The sequence below is a fragment of the Phalaenopsis equestris genome, unplaced genomic scaffold, assembly GCF_001263595.1.
Source record: "Phalaenopsis equestris unplaced genomic scaffold, ASM126359v1 Scaffold000276, whole genome shotgun sequence".
In the NCBI taxonomy this organism is placed as follows: domain Eukaryota; kingdom Viridiplantae; phylum Streptophyta; class Magnoliopsida; order Asparagales; family Orchidaceae; genus Phalaenopsis; species Phalaenopsis equestris.
In genome coordinates this window covers 160,499-181,396 of record NW_018164718.1, presented here as the reverse complement: position 1 = coordinate 181,396, position 20,898 = coordinate 160,499, and the positions used below count along the sequence as shown (strand labels likewise).

The 20,898-nt window shown below is 32.7% G+C and overlaps 1 protein-coding gene across 1 annotated transcript in view; it reads right to left on the bottom strand.

Annotated features, from left to right (window-relative positions):
* Nucleotides 1-1,425: 1,425 nt before the first annotated feature.
* LOC110024825 (TVP38/TMEM64 family membrane protein slr0305-like) overlaps nt 1,426-20,898 on the bottom strand; it is a 78,256-nt gene continuing 58,783 nt past the window's right edge. Inside the window, exons 6-9 of the mRNA XM_020724995.1 lie at nt 16,092-16,208; nt 14,944-15,036; nt 2,538-2,568; nt 1,426-1,862 (exon numbers count right to left, since the gene is read on the bottom strand). Coding sequence (XP_020580654.1) covers nt 1,678-1,862; nt 2,538-2,568; nt 14,944-15,036; nt 16,092-16,208 — 426 coding nt within the window. The 3' untranslated portion in view covers nt 1,426-1,677. The remainder of the gene's footprint in view (nt 1,863-2,537; nt 2,569-14,943; nt 15,037-16,091; nt 16,209-20,898) is intronic.

Below are 20,898 nucleotides of genomic sequence, written 5' to 3'. Positions count from 1 at the left end.
CATTCAGGAGTAAATTAAATATTTTAGGGCCTCTATATGTAATAAACATGTTTTGGAAACCTGTATTGTGTAAAAAGCCCTAATTAAGTATATATTCAAGCTTTCATTTAATATAAAATAAAATTAAAATATTTAGAGTGTCTCTAGGCTTCACAGCTACATATGTGGCATGCCAAGAATTTTGCAACTCGACTATATTTATTTAAAGCAAAAATGAACAAAATATACATATCAATTCAACATAATATATATATATTAACAATTTTTTAAATGGAATCAGTCAATTCTTAATTCTTTAAAATCTAAGGCATAAATTTCATTTTTAAAATAATTTATAAAGAAGCTTTAAGTTTTACATAAGCTTCATTACTTGAATAACTTTCAAATTAATTACAAACAAACATTTCAAAACCTTACTAAATTTTTCACAAATCAACCTTTAACCTATTTAAAATTTCAGATAAATAGCAAACTTCACCAAATACAATCTAAACCAATACAACACATGACACAAAATGAATTCTCAAACAACCTTCAAACACGCATAAAACAATCATCAATTAGTCCAAATCCTACACAAATACATTACCCAACTAATCATTAAACCTTACTCAAATCAAACCTAGATGCTATATCAATCCTATGCCAATAACTTAAATCTTCCATAAGATCAGCCACCAAACAATCTTTGAGTTCCATAAGCCTGCCGCCCACATCTAGCCATCAAACCTTACTTAATTATTACTTAAATCTGATAGCCAACTAACCTCAAATCTACTCTCAATTGAGCCCACTTCAAAATCAAGCCAACCCCAATTGATTCAAGAATTAGTTGGACTCTTAGATGGTTAAAATGAGTGGCATGCCACACTTAAAACTATAAAAACAACTCTACATACCCTCCTACCCACCTTGGTACTAGGTTGCTCCTCATTGGCGAATTAAGCCTACTATCAATTGCCACCATTGGTTGGAGCAGGGAGCTAAGGGCGCCCAACCGGCATAACTCTTATAAATACCACTTGAGCTAAAGCTTTCTGGTTGAATAGAAAAAAAAAAAGGAACAAATTGGAATCCCAAGCTTACTAATTAATTTTGAAGATTAATTGGATTTATATAATTTTATGGATTGAATAATACAATAAAAAACAAAAAAATAAATTATTAAAAATTAATAAACATTCAAAAAATCATTTCTAACATTCTAATTAAGTTTTATAGAGATTTGAAGAATCAAAATATTTCCTAAATTTGACAAATATTAAAAAAAAAAAAAATTCTTGAGATTGCTAAAGAAAAGTAATTGGGATGGCTTGTAGTGGTGAGACAAAATCAAGGAGTAGGCTAAAAACCCAAAATTTGTCTTGGCTGAGAGAAACAAACTTTATAAGATTAACAGTAATGAAAAATTATCAATTTCATAAAAACCAACTAGGTTAAAAATATAATAAAATGAGCATTTACACCAATAAACAATCTTTCTTCAGTAAAAAGTACAATTAACAAATTCCTTGATGCTTTTTTTTCTTTAAAAGAGGGGGAAAATTACATTATATGAGAATAAGAAAGCCTAATAAAAATGCATGCAGATGCCTAGTACTCTTGGCATGATACCATGAATACGACATTTGCAGGCACGGTCGATGGTAAACAATGTACAACGAAGTTGAAACATCTTCATTTTTCATGGTCATCATTTGCAGGATCAACCTTGATTATGAGAGGTTTATGCAAGTCCACAGCAGGACTTGATGTAATCGGCATTTGAGGTGAGACCAAGAGATTCTCCACATCTAGGTTCTCTGCCAACGCCTTCTCCAAGGATGACTTGGCTACTTTTGTCACACACAACATAAGAATGGCTGCATTTAGACAAAAAAAAAAGATCAATAATAATAATAATAATATTCTCGGGAAGAATAACAGGGAAAAAGAATAGTTAACAAACAACTTGAGTCTCATGTGGTTGAAAAAAGCTAGACATCAATATTAGTTTTAAGCATTGGGTATAGACAGAGTATTATTTCGCAGCAGCATATTAGTGTTTGATCCCAATAAAAGTAATAGGTAAATTAGAATTTCCTTTTTCGTTTCTTAGAAGGAAAAAAGATAACTCAATTTTTGGTAAAGAAAACAAAAAATTTAAAATACAATTGACTCAGATTTCTCCTCAACCAAAAATTTGGTTATCAATTTCATTTTGGTTTCCATTTCCATTTTATTTCTACTTTTTAGTCAATTCATAAACGAAATAGAACCTATAACTACCTTCAAAATCTCTCAAAAGTAATGATTGCAGTTTTCACACATGATTGGTCAAAACAAAATCTAGGACACATTACATATCTACAAGAAAACAACTGAGCCTTTAGTAAATCACCACTTATAACTTTTCCAAATACACATACGAGAGACTAATTGCTGAAAAATCAAACAAGTTCGCCTGACTAGCCAACCTTGTTATTAATTGCCTCCATTAAGAGAAGAAAAAAGCACATAACAGGATTCAGTTCAGAGATATGTGGAAATAAACTCACCAGATACTACGAACCCTGATATGATAAGTACCTGCATTCATTAAAAAATAAGGAAAATGTCAATAGAACCAGATATTCACGCTGACATGCTCATCATTTCAATAGTAAATGTCAAAAACAGATGACGAAAACTACAAGCATTATTGTAAAGGAAGATTTACACACTTATGTATTTACAATCCGATAGTCAAAAATTGCAGCAACAAAATCAAGGAATCATACGATTTCATCAAATGTAGCATATTCAATATAGAAAAGGTTTGTCAGGATGTTGTTTCAATAGATACTCCATTAAAGGTCTGAAAGGTTATTTGCTCCCATGCTATTGTTCACAGAGTTTACCAACTATATCCTAGACAAAAAATGGAGCACACAAAGGAATCAAAATGTATTGAGCGTCATTAAAGAATGTAGGCATAAACTCACTTTTCAGAAGGTAGAAGTAAAAAACAAGTGAAAAGGTTTTGGATATGGTTTCTGATTATTAAAGTGAACTATAATAAAAAAAACATTGATTTTATCAACAAATTTGTCATATAAAGCATTAAACAATCATTTCTGCAAACTTAAAAATAAAACCTCTATATGCTTTAAAAATATTTTGCACATAATTAACCAAACAAACTGATTCAAAAAGTTATACAACTTAAATTTAAAGCTGATTGCATGTAGAATTTTAAAAAATTAGTCAAACTTTCAAAAAGGCCTGGAGAACCTCCAAGTATATCCAAGAACTTCTCAAAGAGAAAGATACTAGCCAAAAGCTAAGGCTAAGCATTTTGAAACATTCTTCAATCCCATGGTTCCACATAGCTTGCAAGGAAGAAAACATTGAATGTTTTTAATATTTAAGCAGTTACTGAGATATTATAAATTACTATTTTAGTGCACTTAAATTATGTAACACCCAAATTTCAAGAAAATAGGTAAAATCCGACACATTTGAAAAATACGTCAAATTTTATATCTTTCGGAATTCAATTGAAATAATTTTATTAAATTCTATGCATGAAATCGGTCAATTCTATATAAAACACCATACATGAATAATGAACGGATTGAGAGAGATAAAATTTGAAAATTTTAATTTTTATTAACTTAATTAATCCTTAACTATATTCTAATTCATCCCATAATCTCACAGACCTGCATTGTTCCCCACCGCCTCACGCATTATCTTCCATTCGATCAATCGAAAAGGGAGACGTGAACTTCAAAGTATTTTCCCTCACCCGGTTTAAGTCTTTTTCTCCTCTTTTTTCCCTTACAACAACGTCAACAAGTGAAATCTGTGAGCCTCTATGCTCAATTACTGTAGCGCAGAGCAACTCGCGATCCTTGCGCACGGCAGGGAGGCGAGCAGCCACCTAGAAGCCACAAAGCACGATCCTGGGTTCTGGGGCAATTTCTGTAAGCATGAATCCCACTCTCACATAATTTGAACTTTCATTTCCTTCATAACCCTTCTGTTTTGATATTTATCTCGATTTTTGTATTTTTCTTGCAGGCGTCGAATTTATGTTGAAAATGTCGTAATTGACTTGCAAGCTTTTGAAAATATTTTAGCATGAAATCAACGAAGAAGTAAAGTTTGACGTGATAGAAATAAGAGAAAGTTGAAATTAGGTTTTTCAGAAAGGCAAATTTATGCTAAGAAGCCCTTTTAAGATATGTTTTGGCATTTAATGCTTCTTTTTGGGTTAAGGCATGCCATGAGCAAAATTATATGACACTCTATGTTGTCTACGAGCCTCAGTTTGTATATACAAGACAACGAGATCGAATTGAGCGCGTGGGCACTTGTCGTAGGACTCTTCCGTCAAGTTAGATGAAATAATCTTGTGTTAATTTAAGAAAATTAATTATCTATAGGTTTTCATATAATTTTTAATTGACACAGTGTTTAAAATTTCTTGCATATTATAAATGGATACCTGCAATTAAAAATATGAATGTGTTTAACTTTTCTTACAATAAATTTAATACTATAATCAGAGTATGCTACATATGATTATATTTATGATATGAATTCCCTGCAAGTATTCATTTGTCATGTTTCATGTATATGATACATGTAATGCTTTATAAATGTTTGTTATATGGTGATTTAAATGTCATAATGAATGTATGAGTAGACTATCATGTGAGTAGTTGCAAGTACATTATGCAGGGATGTCGTATTTCCCACTTCTGATATTTATATGATGACGAAACTTTGAGAATCGTTGAAATTAAACGGTGATAGAACGTTAAGGAACAGTGGACATCAAAAGAGCTATCAATAGCTACTATGTTGGGAGAAACTCAACATTTATCGATAGTTTATATAGACTTTGGGGCAAGGTAAAGACCCATGATGAAATAACATGAAAAAAAGTTGAACATTATATATTAAACAAGTGACATTACTATGAAATGACATTGTTATGATTACATACAATAAACATTCTATCAACATATTTATGAACATGTTCTTTATTATACTTATGCTTTGATGCTTATGACCTATGTGTTACACTGTAGTTTTGATTTTTATACTGTCTTTTCTTTTCATATCATCTACTATGGTAGCATGTTATGACTTATGTATAGGCATGTACAGCTTCATATGAGTATGCACATTTTTATCTCTATGTATGCAATCTTATGTTAGCTCTGATTATTTCTCTAAGCTCGTTGTTGCTCATTCTTCGTTGTTGTCTTACAACTAGATACAACAAGCACCAGGGTGAGTAGTCAGATGTGTCTTTGTACAGCTTTAATAAGATAATATAGGGAGCTTCATACATATATTTTGTGTACATACTTTTATTATATTAAATTTAGCAACTTTGTATAATATGATTTCATGCTTTCGAGTATGTATATGAATAAATTATGAAGTACAATGTATTGTGTATATTGCGACGATCCAATTATACTAATTCACACCCATTGCTCCTGATTGTAAGAGTCAACATGAGTGCTAGTGAGAGTTGATATAACCAAATTGTCAGCCTCTGTCGTATCACGATTGATCCTACCAGAGGGGGTTAGTTAGGGTGCGACAAAAAGTAGTATCAGAGTATGGTTATTGGATGAAAAAAATAATGGAAGCGTGTTGGATTTAGAAAAAGCAAGAATGAGATCAAATATGAATTGATTTATACAATATTATAGGTTGATGAATCTGGAGTGGGTATTTCATACGAATTAAAGTATCATGCATGCACAGCATAATAATATAAAGATGTAGTTATCGTTAAATAATAAGAATCCAGGTTGCACTACTTGGGGTGGGCGTAACATTATTACTAAATACCATTTAAATAATAAATTGTGTCGATACAGATGAGCATGCCTGGAGATGAATCAAAAAGTACTAAGGTACAATCTCGTTGGCTAGGTGCAGAGCATGAAGATCTGAAAACGTTTGGAACAGAAATGAAAATCAAAACAACACAAATGAAGAAACCAGAGCTATTGAGCTATAGGCATTGTTCAACTGATGTCACAAGTGGTCAACAAAATGACTGCTATCAAAAGATCCTCCAATGGTATATATAGCCCATATTTGAAATTGGGGCAGAAGTGGATCGACACTTGAAGATATTTCAGTCTTTCAAGCCACCAAAATTTAAGGGTGCCCGTGACCCTACAATTGTTGAAGATTGACTTTTAAAGATCGTAAAAATTCTCGATTGTATGATTTGTCTGGAAAACAAAAAAGTGATACTAGTTTCTTTCATGCTAGAAGGCGAGGCAGAAAGGTGGTGGAAGTCACAACATATAAAAATATTTAAGCTAACACCTCTTCCACAAATTCAATGGGAAGAATTTGTTAAAGTCTTTAAAGATTGGTTTATTTTGCTTTCAACCAGATTAACACTGTAAGATAAGTTCTTCAATCTAACTCAAGAGACCATAAAAGTTATGCAATATAAGGTTAAATTCACTTCTTTTTCTAGATGCACCACACCATGTTAACACCCAAGAGAAAAAATGTCACACATTTTTGCGCTGCCTCAAAAATCAGTTGAGGTTGGCATGAGCTCCAGTTGAGATTAGTGATTTCTCAGTACTTGTTGAAAGAATCAGAAGAATCGAAAATGAGCTGAACTTTTCCAATCAACAGTGACAGCCTCAGGCAAGTAAGCAAAACAATTTTCTCAAACAAGAACACTTCCAAAGAAAAAAAGTTAAATCAGAAGATAAGCAGAAGCAGTCTCACATAGAAAAGTCAATTTGTCAAAAGTGTGGAAAAAAAACATCGTGGGCAGTGCTTGATTGCTTCTACAAAATATGACAAATGTGGACAACTAGGGCATATTCAAATAAATTGTCAACAAGAAAAGAACACGGCATACCAAAGACAATCTAAGGACAGAGATAGCCTGGAAAATTTTTGGAAGGTGATCAGTCGAGCATAACTCAATTTGTGGAAAACATTCAGTGCAAACAAAGGTTGAAACTTCAGGACAACCAATAAAAACACGAGTTTTTGCAATCACTCCTCAAAAAGCTAAAGAATCTGAATAAGTGATTACAGGTATGCTTCTAATTCAAGATTAGCCTTGCAATATTCTATTTGATTCATATGCATCACATTCAATTATTTCTGATGAGTTTCCTGCTAGTTTAGATGATATTCTGTATTTTTCCCCTGATCTGTGTGTTGTTATTCCTTCGAGAAGTGGGTTTTATGCCAATAAGAAATGTGTCGTGCATATTCATGTTCATGATGAGAAATTAACAACAGAGTTGATTATCATAGCGATTCAGATCTTTGATTGCATATTGGGGATGAATTAGTTAATAAATCATTTTGCTATAATTGAATATTGAAAAAGACATGAGTTTAAGACCTTTGATGTCATATTGGGGACGAATTAGTTAGTAAATCATTCTGCTAAAATTGAATATTGAAAAAGGAGGGTGAAACTCAAAACGCCTAGTGAAAAATTATATTTTATCTTATGTGATCAAAATGCACAATATTCCCTGATTAGTGCAGTGAAAGTTGAAAAATATTTGAAAAGTGGCGGACATGTATTTTTTGCAAAAAGTAGAAGTGTTGAATAAAGATGTACATGAATTAAAGAATATTCCAGCGGTTTCATAATTTTCTGATGTATTTCCTGAAGAATTGACAGGGCTACCGCCAAAATGAAAATTTGAATTTGGCATTAATGCTCAACCAGAAACATCTGCAATATTCAAATCTCCTTACAGGATGGCTCCAAAAATTTGCAAGAATTGATTGATAAGGGTTTATTAGGACAAGTAATTCACCTTGGAGTAATCCAGTATTGTTTATCAAGAAGAAAGACAAATTAATGTGATTATGTGTCGATTACAGAGAGCAGAATAAGGTGACAATAAAAAACAAATATCATTTTGCCCATGATTGATGATTTATTTGATCAATTATGAGGTGCTACTGTATTTTCCCGAATTGATCTGAGATCTGGATAGCGTCAGAGCAGAGTCAATAAAAAAAAATATAACTAAGTTTTTAGGACTAATTATGATCATTATGAATTCGTAGTCATGCATTTTGACTTAACCAATGCTCCTGCCATTGTCATGGACATGATAAATCAAATTTTCAAGCCATATGTGGATCCGTTTGTTATTATTTTCATTAACAATATTCTGATTTATTCAAGCACTGATGAAGATCATGTCAAGCATTTGACGATGGTTTTGGAGTTGCCCCAGGCAAAATCAATTATATGCAAACTTTTCGAAATGTGAATTTTGGCTGTGAAGCATTGTATTTTTGGAACACAATATATGTGGTAAGGGAATTTCAATAGAACCTCAGAAACTGAAGGCAATCTTGGAATGACCTACTCCAAAGAATGTTACGAAGGTACCCAATTTTCTTGGTTTGACAGGATATTACAAGAGGTTAGTCAAAAGTTTTCCACAAATAGCTATGTCGTTATCCAAGCTAATGAGAACAGATGCCCAGTTTGAGTGTATTGCAAGATGTGAGCACAGTTTTCAAGAGTTGAAGAAACATTTGATCACTGCACCAGTGTTAGCTCTTCCATCAGACAGAGAAAGATTCCAAATTTATAGTGACATGTCATTAAGAGGCTTAGGTTGTGTTTGAATGCAAAATAAAAATGTAATAGCGAATGCATCCAGACAGCTGAAGCCACAAGAAAGGGATTACCCGACACATGACTTAGAGTTAGTTGTTGTTGTGTTTACTCTTAAGATTTGGCAATGTTACTTGTATGGTGTGAAATGAGAAGTTTTTATCGACCATTAGAGTCTAAAGTACATTTTTACACAAAAAAACTGAATTTGAGGCAACAGAGATGGTTAGAGCTAATCAAAGACTATGATCTGGATATACAATATTGTCCTGACCGAGTAAAAGTAGTTGCTAATGCATTGAGTCGTAAGTCCATAGACAGTGCAAGCTAGAATCTTACTCAGAGGCCAGAATTGATTAAAGAAATTGATGATTTATAGTTCGAAGTTAAAAAATCAAGTGACATGGTGTATTTGAAGCAATTAACAGTGTAACCAACATTAATCAATAGAATTAAAGCAGCTCGGAAAGTCCACAACGAATATCCGAAATTTCTAAAACAGTTTCAACCAGAAAAGAAGGCTAATATTATTATCAAATATAAGGTGCAGTTATGGGTACCGGCTGATTCTAATTTGAGACAATAAATTATACATGAAGCTCATCATTCAGGGTACACAATACATCCAAGCAGTACTAAAATGTAAGGAGATTTGAAATCGGCATTCTAGTGGCTAGGTATGAAGAAGGATGTTGCTGAATATGTATATCAATGTCAAGCATGTCAGATTGTAAAAGTTGAGCATCAGAGACCCAACAGATTACAACAATCGTTATCATACCTGAATGAAAATGGAAAGAAATTGCTATGGGTTTTCCTCGATCCAAACAGAGTTATCATAGTATTTGGGTTATTATTGATAGGTTAACAAAGTCCACTCATTTCTTGTCAATTAGGCAGACAAATTTAGTAGAAAAATTGGAAGAAATTGTGCCAATACAGATGCATTACAAATGAATTACATTATTAATTTATACACAGCTATAGTTGGTCAGATTGTATGTCAAATAAACTATCAGATTGCACGGTATTTTAAAAGTTATTGTTTCTGATAGAGGTGAAAGATGCATGTCCGGGTTTTGGAAAGATAAGTCAAAGAAACATTCAGTAAAGTTTGGGAACACAGTTAAATTTCAGCATTGCATTTCATCCACAAACCGACGAATAATCAGAAAGGACAATTCAAATATTGGAAGATACGTTATGGCTTTGTGATCTCGACTTTAGAGACAGTTGGGAAAATCACAATAAAATGGTTGAATTCGCTTACAACAAAGCTATCAGCCTGGTATCAAAATGACTTCTTATAAAGCACTGTATGACAAAAAGTGCAGAACACCACTTCGTTGGATTGAAGTGGGTGAACATCAAATGATAGGTTTTAAGCTAGTTGACGAAGCCACAAGAATATCAAATTAATCAGAGACGGATTAAAAAATCCTCGGGATTGACAATAGAAATATTATGACCCAAAGCACAAAACCGTCAAATATGAAGTTGGAGATTTCGTAGTTTTGAAAGTCAGGCCAATAAAATGTACAAATAGATTCAATAAAGAAAGCAAATTGAGTCTTAGATACATCGATCCTTTTGAAATTACAAAAAGGATCGGTGCAGTTGCCTATAGATTAGCGTTACCTGTGGATATGTCAGATTTTCACGATGTTTTTTCATATTTCAATGACGAGATAATGAGTTTCAAATTTAGAGCTAAGAATTTCACACAATAAATTGACGAACAGAAAAATCTAACATATATCGAAGAGCCTGAGAAGATTTTAGAAACTGATGTTAAGAAGCTAAGGAACAAACATATTCCATTTGTCAGGATAAAGTGGAACACATACCTAAAAAGAAAGCAAAGTAGAAAAAAGAAGATATGCTACGAAAATATCCCTTCATATTCCAGTAAATTCAAAAAATTTGAGGAAGAAATTTTTATTAGGAGGGGAGAGTTGTAACGCCCAAAGATCAAAAAAGCAGATAAAGTTTGACACAACTGAAAAATATCTCAAATTTTACATTTCTCAAAATTCAATCGAAATAGTTTTATTAAATTCTATGCATGAAATCGATCAATTTCATATAAAGCACCATGCATGAATAATGAATGGATTGAGAGACATACAATTGGGGAAGTTTTAAGATTTATTGACTTAATTAATCCTCAATTATCCTAATTCATCCCTTAATTTTCTATACTTGCACTGTTTCCCACCGTCTCACACCTTTTATTCCCTTCGTTCAGTCGAATAGGGATACAGGAGCTTCAAAGTCTTTCCCCTCACCCGAATTTCTTCTCCTTAACCCTTACTGAAACGCCTGCAAACGAATTTCGTGGGTCTTTGCGCTCGATTACTGTAGCGCAGAGCAACTTGCGATCGATAAGGGCAAATGGCCACTTGGGAGCCGCAGAGCACTATCCAGAATTCTAGGAAAATTTCTGTAAGCACAAATCCCTCTTTCACGTCATTTGAGACTTTCATTTCCTTCCTCACTTTTCCGTTTAGATATTTACCTCGTTTTTCATGGCTTTTCTCATTTTTTGTAGCCGTTCGAGGAGCCAATTTTGTGTCAGAAGTGTCGTAATTGATTTGCAAGTTTCTGAAAATATTTTAGCACGAAATCTGTGAGAATGTTTGAGGTGATAGAAATGAATGAAGTGAAAATGGTGGTTTCAAAAAAGCGAATTTATGTCAATAAGCCCTTTTAAGGTATGTTTTCGCATTTAATGTTTCTTTTTTAGTTAATGCAAATTTTATCAAACCCTAGATGTTTACAAGCCCAGATTGTAGAAAGCGACGAGCTCGAGACGAGCATGTGGACACTCGTCGTAGGGCTGTTTCATCAAGTCATGTGAAATAATCTTGTATTAATTTTTAAAAAATAATATTCTATAGGTTTTCATATAATTTTTACTTGACGCGAATGTATTTAGAATTTCTTGCATATTATAAATTGATACATGCAATTGAAAGTATGAATGCTTGTTTACTTTTCTTGCGATACGTGTAATGCTATGATCAAGCTATGCTACATAAAACTATGCTTACGTTATGAATTCCCCGCAAGCATTCATTTGTTATGTTTCATGCCTATGATATATGTAATGTCTTATAAATATTTGATAAATGAATAATAATTTAAATGTCAAAATGAATGTATGGGTAAACTATTACATGAGTGATTGCAAGTACATTATGCAGGAATATAGTATTTCTGACCGCTGATATTTATACGACAAAACTCTGGGAACCGTTGGAATTAAGCAGTAATAGAACGTTGGAGAATCGTGACTATCGAGGGAGTTATCAATAACTGTTATGTTGAGGGAAGCCCAACTTATACCGATAATTTATATGGTCTTTAGGGCAGGGTGACGACCCATGAGGAAAGTACATGAAAATAGTTGATCTTTATACATTAAACAAGTGACATTACTATGAAATGACCTTTATGAAATGACATTGATATGATTACATATGATAAACAACCTATGGAAATACTTATGAGCATGTTTTGTATTATATTTATGATTTTATGCTTATGACCTACATGTTACACTATAATCTTGATTTTAAAGCTACATGTTTTCTTTTCATATTGTTTATTTTGTTAGCATGTTATGACTTGTATGTAGACATGTACAGTTTCACACGAGCAAGTATATTCTCTTTTCTATATATAAAATCTTATATTAGCCCTGTATATTTCTCTGAACTCGTGGTTGTTCATTCTTCATTGTGTACAGCTTATGCACAATAGTTTTGGGAGTCATACATATGTTTTGAGTATGTACTTTTTTATATTGGATTTAACAGCTATGTATAGTTTTCATATTTTGGATGATATGAATTACATATTTTCGAGTATGTATATGAATGAAATGTGAAATGCAATATATCGTGTATGTTGTTGCGATTTAGTTAGAATAATTCATCACCTATTTAATCCTGATTATAAAAGTCAAGAAGAGTGCTGGTGAAAGATGGTTTAAATAAAATGTCAGCCTCTGTCACACAACAATTGACCCTACCAGAAGACTTGGTTGTGACAAATGAAGATATGAATTTAATTAGATCAAAATATAGCACAAATATCCCTATAAATAGACAGCCTACTTAAGATCTAAATATGAATTACAAATTTTTTTTTATATGTAAAGCATCATCTACCCAAGATCAAAACAAACTAAAATCTATCACCAATAATATCAAATGTTGCTTACATTGAGGTGATAAATTATTAGCATCACCTAATCATCTCGATTGAATATTTAGTAGATGCACAAGTTGTAATTGAGGTTGAGGAGGATGGAGTAGGCGAAGAGGGTTGATGAGGAATGTGGTGAGCTAAAGATATTGCGAAACAAAGAAATCATTGTTTAAATTAGAGGTGTGGATGCAATTATGAAGAGTACTTGGATTTGGTGCAATTCTCTCAGTTATAGTTTTCTAAGCGTGTGTTGGTTAGTGGTGTCACAATGTTGAGGATATAGTTACAAGGATAAAGGTTAAGCAGGTTTCACAACTATTGAAGCCAATGACAATGACAATGGCAATGGAGATAAGTTATACAAAGAGGATGGAGGGGGCGAAAGGGAGGATTGATGGCAATGAGATGGAAGAATGTGGCGCTCTTAAATTTCGGTTGATTTGGATGCATTTAGAATGCAAGAAAAATAAGGATTTTGAGGTGTACTAAATACGTCAAAAATTTATGTTAAACATATTTTGCTTCACATCAAAACAATCAAAACACATGCAATCCTTTTACTTTGCAATCATATACTTACAAATAAACAGCCCTTGTATAAGCCTCACTTCTACTTAAATGGCAAAAAGAATTTCGAACTTATTAATAATTTTTTAAGAGTGTTATAGCGATAATTGAAATCATTACGTTACAATTTTCTATATTTAGATTTCTTCATTATAAAATAACTAATGAATTGCATTATTTTTCTTTGAATGATGTAGCAGTATCCTGAAAACAATAAATTCATTGTCATAAATTTGGTTGCATATGCTTTCAGGATTAGCCATTTCGTGGAAAGAACAATCATGTTGCAATTTCCACAAGTCTCTGAATTTCTAACTTCTTAAAATTGTGGCAAATGGAAATAACTGTGATGAAAATAAGTGTTATAATTTTTTTTATTTTTGGAAGAACTATTATCGAGTTAGATACCTCAAGTTCAATTTGAATAGACGCCTCAATGTCAACTTTCTTAATAGTAGTAAAAACTCAACTTTTATGAGATCAAAGTGATACATCGATTTTAAAGAGTTGGTTATTGAAGGCTTCACCTCAGATAAATATTCATAATGTCTTTTCCAAATAAATTAACCCATGATTAGTAAATATGCAAGTTAATTTGAGGCTATATTAACATTTGAGAAATGAGTTATGGCTTAAGAATACTTAATTTTCAAAATTTCTTCATGCATATAATAGTTATTTATTTGAAATGTTTATGCTTGTTTCAAGCTTGTTTCTTCAACAATCTCTTCTTATTTATCTATTTCGATGAACATATTTGTTAGTCCTTGTTTATGTTGCATGATTACAATTAACTTGTTCAATAATAGATTATTATCTTGTTGAAGAAAATCTTATTTAATTACTGTCAAAGAATTTAAAATTAATTTTAATTTGTTGAATTTTGTTCATTTAGAGCTGTAAACTTTTGTATTAAAATGAAAAGCCAAGTCTATTGATTTATGAGCTTGCTTATAAACTCATTTTAGTATTTGCTTAAGTCATTTAGATAAGCTTAGTACAAGCCAAGCGCAATCATAAACAATTCTAAACAAGCAAAGTGTGAACAAATAGGTAATATCTTAGCTCAACCTGACCTGAACTTGTAGTATAACCGAGCCAAATCGGATCTACAGTGTGCTCAATTCAGCTCGGCTTAATTTTATGCCTAAACAAATGCAATTCTCTATTTATATAAAAGCATTTGACTATCAATATTTTTTGCTAATCAAAGGAATAAATAATGTAAAATTTTTTGTCTCAAATCCAGGAATGGAGCAACTGAGATTCAATGAGACAAATTATTTCAGTCCATTCCACATGGAGATCAAAAGCTATCATTACCTCAGTATTTGAAGTTGGTTTCAAAAAATCAGCCAAAAGAATATTCTATTCCTTAACAAAATGAGCAAACAATTTAAAGGTTCAATTAGAAATGAATAAAAAGCACTCGCCAAAAAAAAATAATTATCATAAAAACAATTGACCTATGAATAGATGAAATTTTCTTTCTAAAATCTAAAGCCAAGTTGATTCTAAATGACAAAGAATCTTACCCATCTAGAAGCAGAGATCTTATTCCACCCGTGGGTCACATCAGTGAGATCTTTTAGAGTTGTTCCAACATAGACAAGTGCCAGAGTGATTGGCTGTTTGACAAAAACAAATTTAAAATGAGCTGTTATAATTAAATGAATATTTAATGGCAACTATAGATATATTTTTTGCATTGTAGATGAGCTGAATTTAGTTTTGCTCAGCGGAACTGAGCTGAAGAACATCATATTGGGTGCATGAGAAAGAAAAGCTGAATCAACTTTCAAGGAGATTAGACTGCAAGATAAAAATGTATGTATGTTTATATATATATATATATATATATAATGAAAAAAAAATAATTTTAAAAGTCTCCATTAAGAATCTACCCATTAAAAACCAAACAGAACTCAATTAAATAAGCTTAATCGTTATAGTTTTAAAAGTAACTGAATAAGCATATATAATTCACATAAACAGATATAACAAGCAATTTATGCATGTGTAAAATCAACTAAACATCATAGTAAAGCTAAAAGGAAAACCAGCATTTTGTAAAGCCAGAATACTTGAGAGAGTGATAATATTCCATCCACGTAATCCGGAAAAATTAAAAGGGAGATAATACTTTATCCAAGTATATTAAGTTTACTCCCCGCCCCCACTGCAAAACTCCAATTTGCTTTGTTGGAGGAAAGACATCACCAGGTTTGCAACAATAAGAAAATCATAATACAATAAACTATAATTTTTTGATGAAACAATGAATGTACCATCAAAGTGCCAAGAAACTGTATAATATTTTGCAAATGTTTTTAAAATCAAAGGTATTTCATGTATATTTTCAAATGGCTAGTCATATAATGTTCAAATCAGCTTATGTTGAAAAGTTTGCACCACTTTTTTTATAGCTTTAAAAAGAAAATATTGATTGCTTTGTCATACATTGGGGGATAAGGAACTTGGTTGCAATAACCTACTAAAACCAGACAAGTCACTATGCTATTCAAGTCATTAGAGGTCTTCAAAATTAAAACTTTCAGACTAAGTACGATGTTCCTTATGATACAAAATATAATAAAGCTAATTTTGTCAATTAAAGTTAAATGATAACAACTTGAAACTCAAACCAATCCTCTAGTTAGCAAGATTACAAAAAAAAGTATACCATCATTCCAAGCCATGAAGCCATAATGTACTCCCAAATGCCAACAGGAGTAACAGATAGGAGGTAATTTAACATATTGAATGGAAGTAAAGGGACAAGCCTAAGCAGCAAAACAATCTGCCAATGGAAAAAGAAAGATAAATTAGCATATCAAATGGTAAGTAATTTTAGCATACCAGTTTGCAGAAGCCAAAATAGAATCAATTAGAATACATTTTTGGTGGAAGTGTTCCAGTCAGCAAAAATGGTCATTCCAAAATAATGATATATTGTGTTGGTAATAAAACAAGTCCATTTTAGATGGACATGATAAACAAATAATTTAGTTCGACAACATAAGATGAATATCAGCAAACAATTATTTGCAGCTATAAGTGATGAAGTAGAATACAATAATCAAAGAAAAATTAGGCTACAAAAATGCAATTCTCCATAGACCAACAACAGCACAATAGGGTGGAACTAGAAGACCTCGGGGAAATTATTGGATATCCCTATTAAGTTTTCATTAGACTTTTTACACTCAAACTATTGGTTGAATTAGATTCTAAATAGAAGCATAAGAAATATATTGTGATTTATAGAGTTAAAAAAGTCTACGTAACTGAAATTTCTACTAGCAAAAAAACATTATATGTGTCAATATTTCAAGCAAATAGGTTGAATGTCTTTTCCTTTGTTTTCATTCCAATAAATAATAGTCTGTATAATTTATTTTAGGCACATAATATTCTGTATTATCTATTTTAAATAACTTAATGAATGCATATTTCTAATTTAAATATTCAGCTAAAAAGAAAGAATTCGTGCAAATATAATATTTCCTTCTTTACAGCATTTTGAAGAAGGAAACTCTTTATTCTGTCTGATTTCATTTATTTCTGCTTGATATCCCCCCTCAAATTAATGTTGGCTGATAAAAAAACATCAATTTGCTGACAAGAAACTGATGACGCTGTCGAGAAAGAGCCTTAGTAAATATATCAGTCGTTTGAAGATCAGAAGTGATATGAGAAAGAGATATAACACCATCCTCATAGGCTTCTCAAATATGGAATAAATGGAATAACAGTTCACTTCAATGTGTTTCGTGCGTTCATGAAAGACGGGATTAGCAGCAATCTGGATAGCGCTAATATTATCTGCATGAAGAGAAGTAGACTAAAGCTGAGGAAAACCAAGCTCAGCCAACGAGCCCCGAAGCCAAATGATCTCGGAACAAGCAGAGGAAATGGCGCGATATTCTGATTTAGTAGATGATTTAGACACTCGATCTTGTTTCTTACTCTTCTAAGAGATTAAAGAGTTGTCTAGAAACATGTGTCATCCAGTAATAGATCGACGTGTATCAAAACAACGAGCCCAATCGACATCACTATAGGCTATTAAGGCGATGAGAGACTCTCGCAGAAAAGAACAACCACGATGAGAAGTACCTTTCAATTACCGAACAATACGTCGAACTACAGTTAAATAGAGATGTGTGGGTGCTTACATAAATTAACTAACTTGTTACACAGCAAATGAAATATCAGGACTTGTAATAGTCAGATAATTGAGACTGTCAACAACTGTCAACCAGTTGTCGATATAGAGATGGTTCAGATAGAAAGTCACCATCATTCTATTGATATTTGACATTTACTTCCAAAGGAATATTAGTGGAGCGATCATCTTGAAGACCATCCAAAGCGATGAGTCCCTTCGTATAGTTGTGCTGATGAAGAAAAATATCAGCAGCATAAGAATGAACCTCGAGTCCTAAGAAATAAGTTAATGACCCTAAATCTTTCATATGAAAAGAACTCTGAAGGCGTTTTTGTAGCTAAGACATCAATTGAATGTCAAATACTGTGATGACAATATCATCAACATAAACTAATAACAAAACAATTCCCTTGTCAATCTTGAAAAAAATAATAATGAATCATTACTGACTTTTGAATAAAAGAGAAGCTAAGAAGAGTATTGTGAAACTTTTCAAACCAGGCCCGTGGAGCATGTTTTAAACCGTATAAAGACCGTTTGAGCTTACAAACATCATGTGAAGGTGTAGAAAATAAGCCTAGAGGAAGAGTCATATAGACATCTTCTTTGAGATTCCCATGTAAGAATGCATTATTAACATCCATCTGTTTTAAAAACAAGCCTTTAGATACAACAATAGATAGCACCAGTCGGACAGTTGTCATCTTAGCCACCGGTGCAAATGTTTCTTCATAATCAATCTCGTATTCTTGTCGATTGCCAAGAGCTATCAATCTTGCCTTATATCTGTCAAGAGAGTCATCAGATCGGAGTTTAAGAGAATAAGCTCATTTACAACCAATGAGTTTAACACATGTAGAACATAAAACAATATCCTAAGTGTGATTTTCTTAAAGTGTCTGAAGTTCTTCTTGCATGGCTTTGAGCTTTGACCCAGCAAGTCTGTTTAACAGCCTGAAAGTAAGAGGTAGGAACATTAGTGTTAATTAAAATTGCAGAATACTCATATCTATCTGGAGGACGGATACGCCGAGTTGATCGTCGAATACTTATTGGAGCAATTTCTGGATCAGGGTCGGGGAGGATTGAAGGTGAAGGGGGCAGGCGTCTTGTGTAGACAATGTCCAGCTTGAACCTATATCTGGTGTCGACACATGATGCTGAAAGTAATATTCATGTTCAAAGAAAATCACATTCCGAGAATTATGTCATTGATTATTAATCGAATCATAACACACAAAACCTTTATGATTAGAATTGTACCCCATAAAGGCACATCGTACTGACTGAGCTGCCAACTTATGACGTTCATGAGCAGGTAGATGAACAAAACAAACACATCTGAAAGTATGTAGCATATGATACTCAGGATGTTTATCAATAATTCGATAGTAGGGAGACTCATACTTCAATTGTTGAGATGGTAAACGATTAATGAGATAAACTGCCGCAGATAAAGCTTCAGTTCAAAATTTAGCTGGGACAGAAGATTATATCAGTAATGTGCGTACAATATCTAATAGATGTCGATTTTTTCTTTCAACAATTCCATTTTGTTGTGGTGTATAGGGACATGAACGTTGTGAAATAATACCTTTGCTATGTAGAAATATTTGAAACTCATGAGACATGTATTCACCGTCATTGTAAGATCGTAAGATTTTAATGCAAGCGAATAACTGAGTTACAACATATGCTAAAAATGTTTGGAATACAGTAAATAATTCTACATTGGAACGTAAAAAATAAATCCAAGTAAATCGACTATAATCATCAATAAATGTCACAAAATATATGTATTGATCATGTGAAATAACTGATGTGATTCCCCAAACATCACTATGAATAATGTCAAAACATTTATTGACACTACAGTCTGAAATAGGAAAAGATAATGTCTTACTTTTTTCAAGTTTACAAGCAGAACAGTCAACTACTAAACTCTTATAAGTAGAATAAAAAACACTTTCAATATCATATCATTGGGATGGCCTAGTCTTTTATGTCAGAAGCCCACATTATTCTCAACAACTGAAGAAGCTAATGAAATATTCCGAGGGACAGTAAATTGTAATGGAAACAGTCTGTCCACTTTAGGCCCCTTCGATATCACCTTCCTCGACACCTGATCCTGTACAATACAACCATCATGAGAAAAATGCATGTCACAGTTATCATCCACAATTTGACCAACAGAGAGTAATTTAGTAGATAATTTAGGAGAAATCAAGACATGTCTGAAAGAGGAGTTAATATCACCAACTATCGTAATTGGAATATTATTTCCATTAGCAACTTGAATATGTTGAGTACAAGTGTACGGTCGTTGGTTATGCAATAGATCAGTTGTGTCAATCATATGATTTGTGGCACCTGAATCAACAAACCAAGGAGACAGAACGGAAGTAATAGTTTTACCTTTCACTTGAAGGCCGAGAGCAAAAAGGCAGAGAGGATCATCTGTTGAACCATATATGGTGCGACAGCTGATTGATTATTGTCAGCAACTGTGGATGTTGTGGCAGGATTGTGAGTGTCGGATACCGCGGCATGAAGTGCTTGTGGTTTGCGGTTTTGGGGTCGATTCGGGCACTACGTAAGAGTATGTCCCTTTTGCTTGCAATAAGTACATACCTTATTTTCACAATTTCGTACAATATAATCAAATTTCTTGCAGTTGTAGCACTGCATTGGTCCTTTCCTTTTGGTCTTAGTAGCATATGTCATATTAATTATTTCTGATAATACACCTGTTGTACTGATAGTAACCTGCATCGTCAATCTTTGTTTCTCGCGCAGTAATTGCCCAAAGCAAACATCCAAACAAGGAACCGGATCTCTGTTCAGCAACCCAGCTCGAGCAGTTTCAAATTCAAGTCTCAGTTTCATTAAAAATTGATCACGACGACTTTCTTCATGAATAGCTTGAAAACTAGCTAAGCTCTCCTTTGACACCTTAGCATAAATAATACTAATATATTCGCCCCATAAATTTAAAAAGCCAAAATAATATTGTTCAATTGAAAGACTACCCTGATTGTAATTACTCATGTCAAGTTTCAATTGGAAACGTTTCGCAGAATTATCTTGAGTGTAAACGTGTTTTAAATATTCTAACATTTCTTTAGCTGCGCCAAAGGATCGTAAATTGTTCCCCATATGAGTCTCAATAGATCCCAAAATCCAAGAAAAAATCTGAGGAAACAATCGGAAACAATCCGAGCATCATTTGCTTCCCATTGACCAAGATCTTTTGTCTCAGTAGAAGTTGGGGAAGACCCATCAATATGGCCCCAAAGCTCCTTCCCTTTTAGGAACA